Source organism: Muntiacus reevesi, chromosome 4 (genome assembly GCF_963930625.1).
Source record: "Muntiacus reevesi chromosome 4, mMunRee1.1, whole genome shotgun sequence".
NCBI classification, from domain to species: Eukaryota; Metazoa; Chordata; class Mammalia; order Artiodactyla; family Cervidae; genus Muntiacus; species Muntiacus reevesi.
The window spans coordinates 115,779,283-115,796,314 of NC_089252.1; the positions used below are offsets into that span (position 1 = coordinate 115,779,283).

At 52.5% G+C, this 17,032-nt stretch overlaps 1 protein-coding gene across 1 annotated transcript in view; it reads left to right on the top strand.

Annotated features, from left to right (window-relative positions):
• XPC (XPC complex subunit, DNA damage recognition and repair factor) overlaps nt 1–17,032 on the top strand; it is a 22,201-nt gene continuing 5,169 nt past the window's right edge. The window contains exons 1-9 of the mRNA XM_065933986.1: nt 1–137; nt 6,284–6,479; nt 8,392–8,522; nt 10,896–11,019; nt 11,925–12,009; nt 12,847–13,004; nt 13,248–13,368; nt 14,889–14,978; nt 15,774–16,649. Coding sequence (XP_065790058.1) covers nt 50–137; nt 6,284–6,479; nt 8,392–8,522; nt 10,896–11,019; nt 11,925–12,009; nt 12,847–13,004; nt 13,248–13,368; nt 14,889–14,978; nt 15,774–16,649 — 1,869 coding nt within the window. The 5' untranslated portion in view covers nt 1–49. The remainder of the gene's footprint in view (nt 138–6,283; nt 6,480–8,391; nt 8,523–10,895; nt 11,020–11,924; nt 12,010–12,846; nt 13,005–13,247; nt 13,369–14,888; nt 14,979–15,773; nt 16,650–17,032) is intronic.

Consider the following 17,032-nt stretch of genomic DNA (forward strand, 5'->3'; position numbering starts at 1 on the left):
GGCGCCGGCGCGGTGTGTCCCTCGCCTGGCGAGTCTTGCCCGGGCAGAGATGGCTCGGAAACGCGCGGCTGGCCGGGGCCCCCGCGGCCAGACGGCCAAGGGCGAGACCAGAGCCCGGCGCGAGGAGGAGGAGGCGGGTGAGAGCGAGGCCGAGCCGGGCTTGGCGGGGAGAGGCTGGAGGAGGGCAGGAGGCAGGCCGGGCGCGGGGAGGGCGAGGCCGACCTCCCGCGGGTGCCGATAGGCAACCCCGCGCCCACCTGCGCGGAGGAGACCGCGTCCCGGTGAGCGCGGGAGGCAGGCGGCGTGCGACCGCCCCGGGCCACCTCGACGTCGCTGCGCCTTTGCCCTCCGTGCCGGATGCGCCCTGAGCGGTTCCGCCGATCCTGGCCGGACCGCGAGCTCCCCTGCGCGATCCCTTCCTGCGTCCTGCCGCCTGCAGGGTCGAGTCCGGTCTCCTGGCAGATGCAGAGGGTGAATAGGCAGAAGGCGCTTGTTTTGTGCCCGCACAAGCCCAGCGGACCCGCACTTTACAGTGCGTGAGTGTGATCTGAAGAGCAGTTGTTCAGTCGCTACGTCGTGCCCGACACTTTGCGACCCCAAGGCCTGCAGCTCGCCAGGCTTCCTTACCGGTACCTTCAGCTAAATCCCACCCTAGAGCCCCAGGTTTCGGATCCAGTCGACTTCTCTACGTGCATATCGGATAGTTTTCTTATCTTTGTCCTGGGCAAACTAAACCTGCCCCTTCCCCACTTATCCCCATCTCACTGGTCCCTTCATCACTTGTTAGAACAAACCCCTCTTCTTTACACTGCGCACCTCCAGTCCTTCAGCAGGTTCTGTCAGTTCCATCTCAGAACCCTGTCTCAAATCTCCTACTTCTCTATATTTTCTTGGCCACACCCCCTGTCCAAGCCACCTTCACTTTGCAGTTGAATGGCTGCAGTGGTCTGTTTACTACTCTATGTACTTCCTTTCCTCTACTCACCGAGTTCTCCATGCGGCAGCAAGTGATCTTAAGAAAAAAATAAATGAGATCTTGCCACGCTCCTGCTTCAAACGCTCTGGCTTCCCATTGCCCTTGGCATATCATCGAGATTCCTCACATGGCCTCCAAGACCCTGCATGATTCCGCTGCCGCTATTTGTGCTGCCTGCTCTCTCCTTTCCCAGATAATCTCCGTGTTGGCCTCCTTTTGGTTCCTCGGGCACGCCGCGTTATTTCTCACCCGAGCCTTTGCCTTTGATGTTCCTTCTCCCTCGACTGTTCCTCGTGGCTTTTGCCATGGCTGCCTTCTTTTCCTGCAGGCTCTCCTTGAGTGTCTTGCCTTAGGTCGTCTTTCCCAGGTACACTTCATCACAGAGGATCTTGGTAATTTATTTGCTTCCTTTTTGACCTGTCTTAACCAGATAAGCTTATGAAAACATGTCTTACTTTTTGCGGTATCTCATCTTGTCCTCTCCACTTCCCTGCATATACTAAGTGCTCAATAAATAGTATAAATAACTGTATAATGCATGTGGTAGAAGGAATTTCCGGGGTACCTCATATAACTGAGTAGACGATTGGACCAAATCACCAGTAAGACCCCCTATGACATTAGATTGAGTAATTCTGTGATTCTGCAGGGTGGCGGTGAGTTTTCAGTGAGATGCACATAGGCTCTGGGCCTGGTCTGGGTGAGGTGATCAGATGAGCTAACTCATATCATTCAAACTACGCGTAGGCAAGGGGTACACTCAAGCCTCACACGCCCTCTGCGAGCCGGTGGAGCTGCAGTAAGTTTCCAAGGCAGCTTCCGGGAAGAGCTGTTGTCTTTGCTGTGGTTGGTGGAGGAACAGTTTGGCTGTGGTTTTGGCTGCAGCTGAAATTGATTTGGTGACTCGTCAGTGTAGTGTATAACAGCCCCGCAGTGCATGCAAATAAGTGATACTTGGCTGCTTTCAACAGCCAACTATCTGTCTTCCCTTTATATCTTTGTTTCTGTTAGGGCCCCTGTAGTTTCTACACATTTAATCTCAATAGTCCTTCATCGATTTCCTCCTTCATCATTAACTCCTCCGGCAGATTCTTACTGAGCACCTGGCTATTTTCAGGCCCAGTTACAGGCACTGGAAGGGTTGCGGTGAACAGGACAGGCAAAGTTCCTGCTCTCATGATGCTTGTAATCTTTGGGGAAGGGGAGGTAGGACTAACAAGTTAAAAAACAAATTCCCATGGTGATAGGACCTATGAAGAAGGCAGATCTCTGTAATAAAACTGACGTGGGCACAGGGAACACTCGGCAGAGTCAGAAATCAGTGGTCAAGAAGTCCTGTCCGAGGATGTAGTGCTCTCAGCCAATTACTGGCTGTAATGAAGGGGCCTTTTGTAGGATGTGGGCAAAGAGAGCTCTGGGCAGAGGAATCAGTAAGTTTAAAACTCTTAGAAAGGAATGTTTTAGAATTGAGGTGAGAGAGGTAAGAAGGCACCTTAGGTTGGAGACCAGACTAAGGAGTGTGTATTTTCTTCTTAGTGCTATAAGAGTTGCTGCCGGCAGTTCTAAGTAGGTGGCTTTTTTTCTTGTTGTTGTTGTTGTTGTTAAATTAGCTGGCCGAGCAAGCCCAGTGGTTAATTCATGCTGAAATAACCAGGTTATATAACAGTGTAGTACAGCCAGCCCTGCACAGGTTGCACATCTGTGGATTCAAGCAAAGTTCAATCCAAGGTTGGTTAAATCCACAGATTAAGAACCAGGGGATACAGAACAGAGGGCTGACTGTAGCAGACAGCTCTAGATCTTGGACAGTTTTGGAAGATGGCCTCTGTTTAAACTATAGTTGACTTATTATAGCATTAGTTCAGACGTACAACAATGACTTGATATTGGATATTGGATTATATTCCATATAAGGGCTCCCCGGGTGGCTCAGACAGTGAAGAATCCGCCTGCAGTGCAGGAGACCTGGGTTCAGTCCCTGGGTCAGGAAGATCCCCTGGAGTAGGGAATGGCCACCCACTCCCGTATTCTTGCCTGGAGAATTCTATGGACAGAGAAGCCTGACAGGCTATAGTCCATGGGGTCACAAATCAGACATGACTGAGTGACTAGCACTTTCACACTTAATACTCCATATAAAGTTATTACAAAGTATCGACCATATCCCTGTGCTATACATTACATCCTTGTAATTTACTGATTTTATACCTACCACTGTGTTCCTCTTAATCCTCTTCCCCTATCTTGCCTCTCCCCCTACCCCTTTCCCCACTGGTAGCCACTGATTTGTTCCCTGTATCTGTGAGTCTGTTTTTGTTTTATTTGTTCATTTGTTTTATTTTTTAGATTCTGTATATAAGGGAAAACATGGTATTTGTCTTTCTTTATTTCACCAAGCATAATATCCTCCATGTTGTTGCAAATGGCAAGATTTCTTTTTTTATGACTGATATTTCTGATTCCTTTAGATGGTAGGTTAGGTTGTTTGAGACTTTTCCTGTTTCTTGAGGTGGGCCTGTATTGCTCTAAGCTTCCCTCTTAAAACTGCTTTCGCTGTGTCCTGTAGATTTTGTAAAATTGTGTTTTTTATTTTCACCATCTTAAGGTATTTTCTGATTTTCTCTACAGTATCATGAGTCATCCGTTGGTTGGTTGTTTTTTGTAGCATCCTATTTAGTCTCCGTGTGTTTGTGTTTCATTTTTCTCCTGTAATTGATTTCTGGTTTCATACTGTTGTCATTGGAAAAGATACTTAATAACTTTTCAGTCTAGAATTTGTTGGGACTTGTTTTGTGGTTAGCATGTGGTCGATCAATCCTGGACAATGTTCCATGTGCACTTGAAAAGACTATTCTGCTGTGTTGGACACAGGGTCTTGAAGTTATCTATTAACTTAATCTGGTCCAATGTGCCATTTAAGGTCACTGTTACCTTGTTGATTTCCTTTTTTTTTTTTTTTCCATTTATTTTTATTTACCTTATTGATTTTCTTTCTGAATGATCTGTCCATTGATGTAAGTGGTGTGTCGAAGTCACCTACAATTATTGTATACTGTCAGCGTCTCCCTTTATTTCTGTTAATATTTTCTGTATATATTCAGATGCTCCTCTGTTAGATGCATATGTGTTTATCAGTGATATCATCTTCTTGTATTGACCCCTTTATCATTACATAATGTCTTTTTCTATTATTATAGACTCTGTTTTATGGTCTATCTTGCCTGATACGATTATTGCTGTCTGAGCTATATTTTAGTTTCCGTTTGCATGGAGTATCTAGATAATAGCCTCTTGATACTCTGACACACACACAAAACACACACAAAGAATTTAGGAAAAAATGTAAAATCCATATGTCTACCATCCAGAAACCACCACCACTAAGTAATACTGTGTTTCCTCCTAGTTTGTGTCTTTTTGCGTAGTAGAAACTATATAAACAACTTTGCATTCTTAGCATTTTATCATATCTTTTTCCTTTGTCTTAAAAGATAACTGAATTATATATCATTGTGTGACTATACCATAATTAATGATTTAATTAATGTCCATTTAATGGATGGGTATTCAGATTTTTAAAATTTTGGATACTTTGAAATGATACTATGAACTTTTTTTTGATTCACAGTTTGTTTCCCTTGTTCTCACTTTTAACTCCTCTGTTTCTCTATTCAAAGCATAGATATGCACACCTCTGCCTTTTAACCGACCAAGTAAGTTTAGAGAGGAATAAACAGTGCTTCTGAAGCGTCTTCCCACCTGCATCTTTAGTAAAGTATTTAGCATCTTATTGACAGAGGGCTAAAAACCACTGTCAGATCTAGAAATCATGGTTTTCAGTATGCCCTACCAAACTGTCAGGTCGTAAATAAACTTTTGGCCTTGAATAAGAAATCTGAAGAAACAGAACTGAATCAGTGATTTTAGCCAGCATTAAAACAAATGCTGCTATAAGCATTTATTAAATTTATTAAATTTATTTAATAAGCATTTATTAAAATTTAGTTATGATTTTTTTTTTTTAAAGCTCAAAAGGTAGAGTCTTTTTCTTCCATGCAAAATTGTATTTTGGGGACTAAAAATACGTATCCAGGGAGTTAGCAGTACAAACCATAAATAAAAGGAATGAATTAATTTGATATTTTAGGTAAATATCGCAGCTCCTTTTGGAACCTCAGTAAAGGTTAGAGTATTTTTGTTTTCCAATGTTAATTGAAGCAGTCGTGCAGAGGAAAAAAGAAGATGATTTATTTCAGATTTAAGATAATCTGAGGGACTATATTTCAATAGAAAAGTATTTCCCCCTGTTGTATTATTATATACGTAATATAGTTATATGTTAAGAGACCATGCTTTTAGATACCCTAGTTGAACTAAAATGAATAGTGTATGCATTTTTTTATATCTCCTTTTAACACAATTTTATTATTTATTAATCATTAATAATGGTTATTAAAATAAAATTGTTTTTCAATTACTGCTGACTTATTCCAAACTTAAGCTTGAAATAAGGGGCTTCCCAGGTGGAGCTAGTGGTAAAGAACTCGCCTGCCAGTGCAGGAGACGTAAGAGACAGAGGTTCGATCCCAGGGTCAGGAAGATCCCCTGGAGGAGGGCCTGGCAACCCGCTCCAGTATTCTTGCTTGGAAAATGCCATGAACAGAGGAGCCTGGTGGGCTACAGTCCACGGGGTTGCAGAGTTGGACATGACTGAAATGACTTAGCATACACGCAAGCTTGTACACGTGACATTTGGGTTAGATTGGATAGATTTCATAAAGTATGTGTTTTGAGTAACGTTTGGTTTTAAAAGACAGCAGAAGCTTAGATTAGGGGAAATCATTGTTGTTCAGTTGCTCAGTCGAGTCTGATTCTTTGTGACCCCATGGGCTGCAGCATGCCAGGCTTCCCTGTCCTTCCCACTCAGACATGTTTATAAACTTGAAGCTTTTCACTTAGTAGGAGTGGATTATCCCTAAAATAGTCTCAGCAGGTAGTAACAAGCAAGGTGTTAATTGCTGGATTGATGCGTTCTCCTTGCTGGACATTAGGTAAAATCTAAGGTTTGCAGTTTAGGTTTTATGGGTCGTGTGCTGGTGTCTGTATAGCCTCAGAAGGTAGAACAGAGTAACCGATGAAGGAGGCCTGTGGTGTGCAGACCAGCTGGAGGTGGGACGGGCTGAACGCTGGTTGCTGCCCGAACATGGGATGGTGATGGGCGTCTGGGGAGAGGTTGTCAGGGAGGACTTCCGTGACCCTGCCCACGGACCTGCAGTGTCCCCTCTCATGTTCCGTGTGGTCACCTAGATGTCTCCGAAGATGAGAAACCGCTGAAGAAGAGCCCTCCCACAAAAGTTTCCCGAGGAAAGAGGAAGAGGGGCCGCCGTGATGCTGGGGGCTCAGCGGACGGTCCAGTGAGAAGGAAGGCGGCCAAGGTTTCAGTGAAATCTGAAGAGCCCCAGGTTATAAAGGACGAAGCCCTCAGCGATGGGGAAGATTTCAGGTGAGACGGCAGAAAGCGTCTTGACCGGGCCTTGGTTGTTCCCACCAGGCAAGTACGACTAAGGAAACCTGCTTCTGTTGCTCGTCTCTGGGGTCTGTGGAAAAGGTGGGATCTTTAAACACGCCTGGGTAGCGCTCGGGCCACTGGTAAGACTGGAAGTCGTGGTGACCGTATAGTTTACCTCCCAGCCTCCGCAGATGAGGACCACCGCTTGCAGAGAGTGACTTACTTACTAGTGGCCACACAGCTAGATGGTGGCAGAAGCCGGGATGAGACACAGGTCTTCTGCTCCTGGCCCAGTGCTGTTTCTACCACACAGACACCACGTGCACGAGGCGTTTCCGCGACGTTCCAGCCACGTCCTGTCCCGCTCCCCTTGGGTTTGCTCTGCTCCGGCCCGGCTGGACGCCCGCGTTCACTCGACACGTGCTCATGGTCTGCCTGCAGCTGGAAGCGTTCTGCCACCTTGACGATGCAGAGCAGAACTCACCTGCCCCTAGGTCCCAACTGATTCCTCCTCCTCTCCTCTGCTGGCTTCTTGCTGCATCTCTTAAGAGTGTAGTCACCTGCCTTGTGTTACACTTGCTTGTGTCCATGCCACACACCCCTGTGAGCTCTCAGACGGCTGGAACCACGCCGGCTCATCTCTGTATGCCCCGTGGCATCTAGGGCAGGGCCTCTTACAGTGACTGAGCACATTGATCACGTGGTGAACCATGCATGGGAACCTCATGAACACTCTGCCTCCGGGGAATGTTGCGGAGGGGTGGGGGGTGCAGGGAAGAGGACCCACAGGCCGCAGTTCCTGCTTCACATCAGAGAGAAGTCTCTCTCTCAGCGTGGGCTCTCCTGGCAGCCCCAGTGCTGGCTGGGAGGTAGCCTAGGACACGGCCGCTGTGGGAAGGAGCACGGGAGGCACGTGGACTCACCACCGTCGTTCACCTCCTCTCCCCTCAGACTCATTCCACTTCCCGCTCCCACCTGCTGGATTCTTTCTGCAGGGGAGTCCACACACAGATCAGCCAGGATGCTGCCAGGGAAAGCCCGGCTCCCCTTCTTGCCTCTAGGCTGGGAAGTGACATTTCTCCCACATTTACTTTTAAAGGGGTTCTTTTTGTTTCTGTGCTTTTGAAAGGAAGCCGCAGGCTAAAAAGGGAGTGTCTTGTCTTTTTAGAGCTGAAGTCTGAAGCCTGTGAATTTAAGTACCGGTGCTAAAATCTTGGCTAATATTCTCACTGGACAGCATGTGTCAGATCTTACAAAAGCTAAAAGGAACTCGGGGCTCTGAAGATGCTTTATGTGTGAATTTGCAGAAACATTAATCCACTGCCCGTGAGCAGGCACGGAGCCCTGAGCCAGTGCATAGCCAGCTGCGCGTCTACATGGTTCTTCTGCCTCTGCTCCAGCGGAGCGGAGCGTGTTCCTCACGACACACCCCCACGTACCTAGCAGTGAAATTCTACCAGCCTCACTCGCCTCTCGTCTTCCCTCTCAGAGGCAGGGAGGGTCAGCCAGTGTGAATCCTTCCCTGTTTCTTGCTGGCATCTGGCTGCACACGTGCACACAGGCATCACGGCTTCTCCTTCTGGGACCTGCATTCTCTTAGTGGTCTCGTCTCCCTTTCCCATCCGTTTGCAGACAGCTGTTTCCCATCACATGGCCTCAGGGTGCCGGTTCATCACACTCCTCCTGTTTCCGAAGACACATGTAGTATTAGACCCCTGATCAGAGCCCGTCCTGGTGGGAACCCGAGGCCCGGGCTAATGGAGGGCGTGAGGCTCAGAGCTGCCAAACCACCTTCAACTAAGGGCAGCAGATTCAGTCAACAGAAGGAGCCCTGAAAGGGGAGCTTAAGGTCCCCATAATACCGGGACGTGCGCGCTTTCTCCACCTTCCTCTGATCTCCCCACAGTGACTGGCCGAGCGCCCGCAGGAAGGGCCAGCCCCCAGAGAGAGAGGCCGCTGCGGACAGAGGCGGCTGCGAGGGGGACGCCGAGGGAGACGCCGAGGAAGACAGCGAGGAGGACTGGGAAGAGGTGGAAGGTACCGCGACCCCTCTGCTCCCAGAAAGGGCTCATCCTGTCCTCCTGCTTGGTTCTGTTTGGGGTCATGTCACTGCAGTCCTGTCCCTTTCTTGGAAAAAGAGGAAGACCGAGATACGGCCGCAGTAGTGACTTGCTTTTGATGCAGGGAAGAGTGTACGACCAGGTCACCCCAGAGGGCTGTGCCTTCTCTTCCTCCGGAGGCACTCGGTGAGAGACGTGAGCTCACGCGTGCCTCGGGCCCAGCTTTGCCCTCGGGCAGCCCTGTGGGTGAGTGCGTCCAGCTTGTTCTCCAGGACGGTCGGTAGACTCTGCGCAGTCCCTGTGAGCCGGGGGTTCGTGGGAGAGCGTGAAGGGCCTGGCGCATCCTGTCCTTGCAGCAAACAGCGGCCAGGGTCTCCGTCCTTGGGCCCTTCTGCCTAGCAGGGCTTTTCCTTTTGAAAATGTTCAAACCTACCAAGTAACGGAGCCTGTAGTCCAGGCATCCCCTAGACGCCCTGACTTGACCGTTGGGCCGTGGGGGACGTGTCTCCCTTTCTGTAACTCTGCTGGTGGGACTAGTGAAAGTAAGTCACGGACATCCTGACTCTTCAGGGTAAACACTTCGACATTTATCTCCTGAGGGTAAGGCATACTGGAATACTGTCATCACCCATTTAAGGCCCTGATGACTGAGAGGATCTATTATAGCTGCCTTTTTTTCTTGTTTTTTTTAACCCCCCCAGTGCAAAATCTAATCAAGGTATTTGGTCTCTTTAATCTAGAGCAGAGACTCCACCCACCACCTTTTGGCTGGGGTGGGGTGGGGGGGCGCCCACACTGCACAACATGAAGATCTTAGTCCCCTGGCCAGGGACTGAACCTGTGCCCCCTGCATTGGGAGTGAGGAATTTTAACCACTGGACCACCAGGGAAGTTATCCCCCACTTCGCCCCCCGCCTCATTGTTTTGCTTTTCATTGTTTTTCAGTCATTAAGTCACGTCCGACTTTTTGTGACCCTACGACAGCAGCACGCCAGGTTCTCGTGTCCTGAGCATCTCCTGGAGTTTGCTCCAGTTCATAGCACTGTTTTTTGTATTTTTTTTTTGGCAGAGTCCTGGCCTTTTGTTCTGTAGAATGTCTCATGTTCTGCTTTATAATGGTGGTTAGCTTGTTGGAATGCCTCCCTGCAGGTCCTATGAACCGTGAGTCCAAAGACTTGGTTGCCTTTAGAGTGGACGTTCTTTGGCAGGAATACTGCCGATGATAATGCTCAGTATTATCACTGAGTTCTCTACTTCGTAGCGCATCTGCTAAGAGGCGCCTGACCTCAGGTGGTCCTGCTGGTGATGCTAAGCTCGACCGTGTCTGGTCCCGCCTGACTGTGCCAGTGAAAAGGTTCATTTTCCCTCTGATTCTCTGTGAATATCCTGTGCCCCAGTCACTTTCTACTTAATGGTGTTGGTGTGATCTTGACTGAACCAAAGATTATTATAGTGAGCATGGCAACGTGGCAATATTTTGATTGTCATTTCATGGATAATTATTAGCTGAGTTTGACCTGTAAAGCAGAGGTCTCTCCTTTAAGGACTGTTTTTATTATATAGTTACTTGTTTTGGGTATCACTATGGACGTAAAAATTAAACTATGTCAGCAGTTATCCTCTTTATCCTTTTGACCTTCAGATTGCCCCCACATTTGGCTAGCAGGAGCCCCCTTAAGCAGCCACGCTGTGGTGTGTGGCGCGGCTTCAGTAGTTTCTGAGAATGTTTTTGTTCTTTGGCGCAGTGAGGCGTTCCAGGGTCTCCCTGCGCTCTCCCTGCGGCGGAGCTGGAATCGGCCCTGTTTCATTCTAGTAGGAGCCGGCACACAGAAACCAGGCTCTTGGCACCGGCTGTGGTCATTGCTTCCGGGCCCAGAGCCGCTTTGCAAGGACCTTAGCTCATGAAGTTCACCGTTCCATCCAGTTCAGCAGAGTTAATTTCGGCCAGTGTTTACAAGCAGAGTAGTGGAGAAGGAGATGGAAAAGATGCATGGCTTGCCCTGTGCACCTTTACAGTCGAGGCTGGAAGTCAGGCTTCTAGAAAGCGAACCGTGGGGGGCTTCACTAGAGTAATGCAGAGAGCAGGACACTGCTCCTGAGCCCCGGCTCCACGGCACCAGGGTCCGTGTCTGAGGGTCCCCCCGGGGCTGCTGCTCTGGGCGCTCGTTGGGCATTGCAGGTTAACGAGACACTTGGCCATGAGCATTCAGGGCCTCTCCTGGGAACTCAGAGCAGGGGTCTCAACGGTTTCCTCCCTGACTCCATCCCCAGCAGAACCTCACTGTTTTTCAGTGCACTGCCTCTTATAACCATAATTGTTATCACTGATCTAAAAAATTCCTGTTGCTAGAAGTGGGTGAGCCCGGGCCGGGTGACGCGGGGGAAGGCGCAGCCTTCTCGGCATCCGCCCTGCCCGTGAAGCCGGTGGAGATAGAGATCGAGACACCGGAGCAGGTGAAGGCCAGAGAAAGAAGGTACGACCGAGCACTTGCTTCTCGATTTCCTCATGTCTCACCAGCGGCAGCTGCTCCCCAGGGAAGCTTTTGAAAAACACACAGGAGACACGGGCTGAGTGTCCAGGTTGTCAGGAGCCTTGGGCGAGAGCGCCCTGGGCTCACCTCGAGGACTTGAAGGCGAAGCGTTTGGGTCCAGGCAAGCACAGACGAGCCCGGGGCTGCGCAGGCCGCCCGTTACCGTACGGACTCTTCAGGACAGCGTGTGAACGAGGGCCCGGGGGCTCACGGCTAAGCAGCGTCGCAGCTGGGCATGGAGGAGCCCCGAGCTGTGTCTGTCAGGCTGACCCGACGCCCCAGCTCGTGTCCCACGGCACCGCGGCAGGGCCTGCAGCAGCGCTCCCCGTGGCTGGGGGCCTCCCCCGCTCCTTCCGGGGGTCACCCTTCCCTCTGCAGCCCCGGCGGCCTGGCCGGATGCGGCGCATCTCCTGGTAGTTAACTGGTCCTGAGTCCCCCATGTGATGAGCACTTTATCAGGTGTCAAGGAGGGAGATAAAAGAAGTCGTTCAAGAGGTTTTCTTAAAGGGGCTTGGGACAGAGACGAGAGGGATCTTACGGCAGAACAGCGTTGCGCAAACAAGCGACGTGCGCAGACTTAACGCCAAGGCAGTGGGCCCCAGAGGTGGGGCAGTCGGGGGTGGTCAGAAGGGACGTCCTGGGGCACCTGCTCGGGAGGCGTGGCAGGTGCGGGTTGGGGAGGGAGTGTTCCGGGCCGGGGTTTGCGGGCGGGGAGGCGTAGGACCGGCCAGTGGCAGGTCTGCTGGGTAGCACGGCCTGAGTCACTGCCCCTGAAAGGCGTCGGCAGGGATGGGCGAGTGGGCTCAGGCTCCCCCCTCCACTTCGGGATTGTTCAATGTGCGTTGCAGTGAAAAGATCAAAATGGAGTTTGAGACGTATCTTCGGAGGATGATGAAACGTTTCAATAAGGAGGTCCACGAGGACACGCACAAGGTACGGCCGCGACGGGCGGCGGGTGGACGCGCTCCGACGAGGAGGCTGGTGTGCGGGGTACTGCTGTCCGTCAGCCGCGCTGCCGGCTCTCCTGAAGCGAAGTGGGGGTGGTGAGGGGGTGATAACGGCGCCTGCCTGGGAGGGGGCGTGAGGAGTGCGCAGGGAGGACGCGGGGCGTCAGCTCAGCGCTCCCCGCCCCTCCCTTCGCTCAGCCGTTCAGTAACACTGGGTCGGGCCTCAGCTGCAGGCGCGGCGGCTCCTGACTTCAGCTGGCACTTACTGGACACGCTGAGGCCTCGCCAGGAGCCTGGTGTTGTGGGGAAACTCGCACGAAGCTTGTCTCCTACCGTTCAGGACTTTCTGTCTCACAGACGGAACAGCAGAGACCTCAGAACAGGGAGACTCAGGAGGCAGAACGAGGGGAGGCCAGGGTGGGCCCCAGCAGCCGAGGAAGACCTTGTTTAGGAGAGGGGTCGGGGCGGGTCAGGGGGAGGACGGCGCGGGGACAGGCCGTGCCGACGGTCCTCTAGACCCCAGGCTTCGTAACGTTTCATCCGCAGATCCTTCAGGATGCACTTCCGAAAGACAAGACCTCTTAGAGAAAGGAAGTTTGTATTTTGCAGCTTTGAGATTTGATTGTTTCTCTGAGGGAAGGAGCATCTAGAGAGAAGAGGGGGGTGAAAGACAGAGAGCCTTGGGAAATGGCAGTGCTAGGAGTTCTCCTTTTCTTTTTTTGTATCTAGAAATGACAGCGGGTATTTCCTGTCCTCAAGACATCTTTGAATTTGGCAGCCAAAATCCCTCTGGTTTTCAGGCTTCCCACTTCCGTCTTCCCAGGTTCACCTGCTGTGTCTGCTGGCAAACGGCTTCTACCGAAACAGCATCTGCAACCAGCCAGACCTGCGAGCCATTGGCCTCTCCATCATCCCAGTGCGCTTCACCAAAGTGGCACCCCGAGACGTGGACGTCCTCTACCTGTCCAACCTGGTGAAATGGTAGGGCCCTCAGGCCTGTCCTGCGGAGCGCAGGGCAGGACTCGGGTCTCAGGGGCCGGGTGCAGGTCAGTCCCACAGACCCTCCTTGAGGGGAAGGCTGAGCTGGGACTTAAGGAGTCGGCCAGACAGGCCGGGCAGGGGGGCTCCTGAGCCCCTCTCGAGGCTCTCCCCTGTGGGTTCTGGCCGTAGGCAGACAGGGCTTCTCTTTACCCTGGCCTCTGAGAAGTACCTGGTTCTCTCCAGGTTCATCGGAACGTTTACGGTGAACGCTGACCTCTCGACCAATGAGCAGGACGGCCTGCAGACGACGCTGGAGCGGAGATTTGCTATTTACTCAGCAAAGGACGACGAGGAGCTGGTCCACGTGAGTGACGCCCCAGGCAGCACTGTTTTATAGGTCTGTGAGCCCACGATGGTGGCGGTCAGGTGCCACGTACCATTCAGGCTGTTTTACATACACTTCCTTGCTCAACTCTCAGAAGATGAGAACAGGTACCGGAGCTCAGAAGCGGAATCACTTCCTTAGGGCCATGCAGTCTGAGCACTGGAGTCAGGACTGGGACCAGCCTGCGAGCAACAGCTGCCCTTCTCCTGTCTACTCGGCGTCCTGGAGTAGCAGCGCACTTGGGTTTCGGTCAGGTTCTCTGCAGTTGCTTACAGTATTCAAGGGGTGTTTAAAGGTCCCAAGGAGGGACTTCCCTGGTGGTCCCGTGGCTGAGACTGCATGCTCCCAGTGAAGGGGGCTTGGGTTCAAACCCTGGTCTGGGAACTAGGTCCCAGATGCCACGAATAAGACCCAGTGCAGCCATAGTAAATAAACTTTTTTTTTTTTTTTTTTAAAAAAGGCCTAATGTTGGCTGCAGAAATGCTTAAGAGTGTTTCCTTACCTTGCACAATGGACAATGACCTGGCAGACGGCTGTGCGGCAAGGAGGGTTCTGTCCAGGAGCCGTAGCAAAGAGCTTCTGGGCAGACAGGGCTTGTCACACGCTCAGAATCCCCTCAGGTAGAGCTCCATCTCAATGAAACAGGTAGAAACGTGGTTTTATCCTCGAAAATTCCTGTCAATGCATATACTTGTGTCTAAGCCTCAGATTCTGTTTACGGGGACATTTTGTATCTTTAGAGGCCATAAGGCTGGCATCTTTACTTTCTCTTCCGATTTGGCTTGAAAATGTCTGAGTATCTGGCCAGGAATTGCGCTGTTAGACCAGCAGCCAGAGGAGAACAGTGGTGTTTCAGCATCATCCTCCCATACTTCGTTCCTGTGCATCTGTGTTTGCGTTTTCTTCGTGCAGTTTTATTAAGCGAAAACAGTAGTTGTTTTTTATTAAAAAAAAAATAAAAAGAAGTGAGCAGTCCTGTTCACAGCAGTTCACAGCAGTTCACACTGCCTGTCCCCAGACCCTGTCTGCTGCCCCCGCAGGGAGCCCCGTGCCCACGACACGGTCGCTCCATTCCCCTCCTCCCGCCTCCCTGGGAGCTGGCACCACCGACCCGTGTTCGGTCTGTGGATTCACATAGTGTGGACCCTTCACATAAAAGACATCGCAGTACAGTCAGCCCTCACTGTCGGCCACCTCCGCGTTCACAGAGTCAGCTGACTGCCGATCAGGCGTCTCTCTGCAGGGCTTGAGCCCGCAGAGGCAGGACCCGAGGGTAGGCAGGGCTGGCTGCTCTCCCCTGCCGTGGGGCGGCATCACGGGCTCTGGAACCCAAGCGGGTCCTGGGAGCCGTCCTCGCAGATAGCCGAGGGACAGCTCCGTGTGACCTTCCACATCTGGTTCCTTTGACTTGCCATGTCTTCATGTTCATTCACCACACGGGATCACTCCAATCCTTACTTCTTTCCCGAGGATAAGCGTGTTGTTCTGTCTCATTCTAGATATTTTTGCTGCTTCTCCGGGCCCTGGATCTCCCTACCCGCCTCGTACTGTCTCTGCAGCCAATTCCTCTGAAGTTATCAGCAGCGAAGGTGAGGTTCCCGGGCCTTCCAGAGGAAAGGGTGGTGGCCAGGGAGGAGGGAGAAGTTACCTGAGACTTAAGCAGACCTGCTCGTTAGACTACTTTTAAAGGCAGTCTTCGCGGAGCAGGCTTCCTCTGAGCGGGCCTGGCTCAGGCGCTGTGTGGGGAAGCTGGGTGCAGGGCAGGCATCTCGCAGCCTGGGCTCTGCATGTGCAGAGGGGCCTGCAGGCCGCGCTCCGTGCTGCTCTGGTTTCTGGTCTGTGGGTGGCTCAGTAAAGAGGTGCTCATCCGCCCCAGTGGTGTGGGTGAGGGTGGGGAGCCTCTGAACTCTGCCGTCATCCAGGAAGGGGGATGAACACTGCTCCTTGGGGGTGCTGGCACTGTCTGAAATTCAGTCCAGAAGTCAACTTTTAATTCTGAATTCTTAATAATGCGATTTTGCTTGCAAAGTGCCTTATGTGTAAGGTGGGTACTCCTGCTGAGGAAACTGAGGCTCAGCGGTGACGTGATCTATCCAGATCAGATAAAACTGAGACGCGGAAGTGGGATTTGAACCCGGGTTTGTCTGTGCCGGCATCCTGTGCTCACTGCAGAGTGAGAAGAATCAGACTGTGGGCTCCTCTTGGGTGCTGCAGAATCTAGTGAACGCTTTCTCACACCTGCTGGAGGGCAGCCCGCCCCTCACGGAGCCAGGGACGTCTCGTGTACGCTGGTGCTCCAGCAGGACTTAGCCCTGTTAGATGGCAGACTCTTTATCATGTCATTGTTAAAAAAGAAAAAACAGAAATTTCCTGTTCTGTTTAAGGGAAAGAAACCTTGCAAAGGAAGATCCACAGAGGCGCCTGGGGGCTCCTCAGAAGCTTCCAGCCATGCTCCTGGAAAGCCCAGTGGAGGAAGCCGAGGAGAGGACGCGTCTTCTGAGGGCGCTGGTGGGGCACGTGCCAGAGGGAAGGGCAAGGCGGCCGCAGGCAGGAGGCCGCGGGCGGAGTCCCCGTCCAGCGGGGAGGACACGGGCAAGGCTCGGGGGCAGAGGCGGGGGACCCAGAAGCGAGCGCTGGCCCGGAGGCGGCGGGCGGCCGCCAGGGTGTCTTACAAGGAGGAGAGCGACAGTGACGCGGCCAGCAGCGGCTCTGACTTTGAGCCGTCCAGCGAGGACAGCTGCCGCCCGTCTGACGAGGATTCCGAGCCCGGCCTGCCGTGGCCGCGGAGGGCCCCCGCCCCTCAGAGGACAAAGGCGGGGTCCAAGAGCAGGTCCAAGTCCCAGCACGGAAGCCGCCGTCCGCCCCCTGGCGTCGCAGAAGCAGCGGCGAGCGCTGCGGGCAGTAAGCCGAAGAGAGGCAAGAAGCCGTCGGGGGACGGCGGGAAGGCAGGCGGACAGGGAGCGGCCGGCGTGGACCAGTGGCTGGAGGTGTTCTCGGAGCGCGAGGAGAAGTGGGTGTGTGTGGACTGCGTGCACGGCGTGGTGGGCCAGCCCCTGACCTGCTACCAGTACGCCACCAAGCCCGTGACCTACGTCGTGGGCATCGACGGCGCCGGCTGCGTGCGCGACGTCACGCAGAGGTACGACCCCGCCTGGCTGACGGCGACGCGCAAGAGCCGCGTGGACGCCGCGTGGTGGGCGGAGAGCCTGCGCCCCTACCGGAGCCCGCTGGTGGACAGGGAGCAGCGGGAGGATCAGGAGGTGAGGCCCGGGAGCGGCGCTGGCCCGCGCTGGGGGGTTCAGACTGTTGCCTCAGTTAACGGTCAGAGCGGCTGGGGCGCTCTGGGGACTGAAATCAAGCTGGGGTAATCGCAGCCTTGATTTCACCAGCTACACATTTAGGCTCCAAGAGATGAGCTGACTTGGTATTGGAACCCAGGTTGCTCTGGCTCCAAAGCCCGTGTACTTGCAGTTATTGCCTGGTTAGAAATGTGGAGCTTGACGTAAGTCAGGTAAGTCGTCCCAAGTGAAAGAGGAAACAGTGTAGCCGTTTCTCCCGCTCGGCGTGCGCCCGCGCACAGGTGTGCACGCCAGCATCCCTGCGGCGACCTCGGACTCTCAGCTCCCGGGAGGAGCATGGAGGG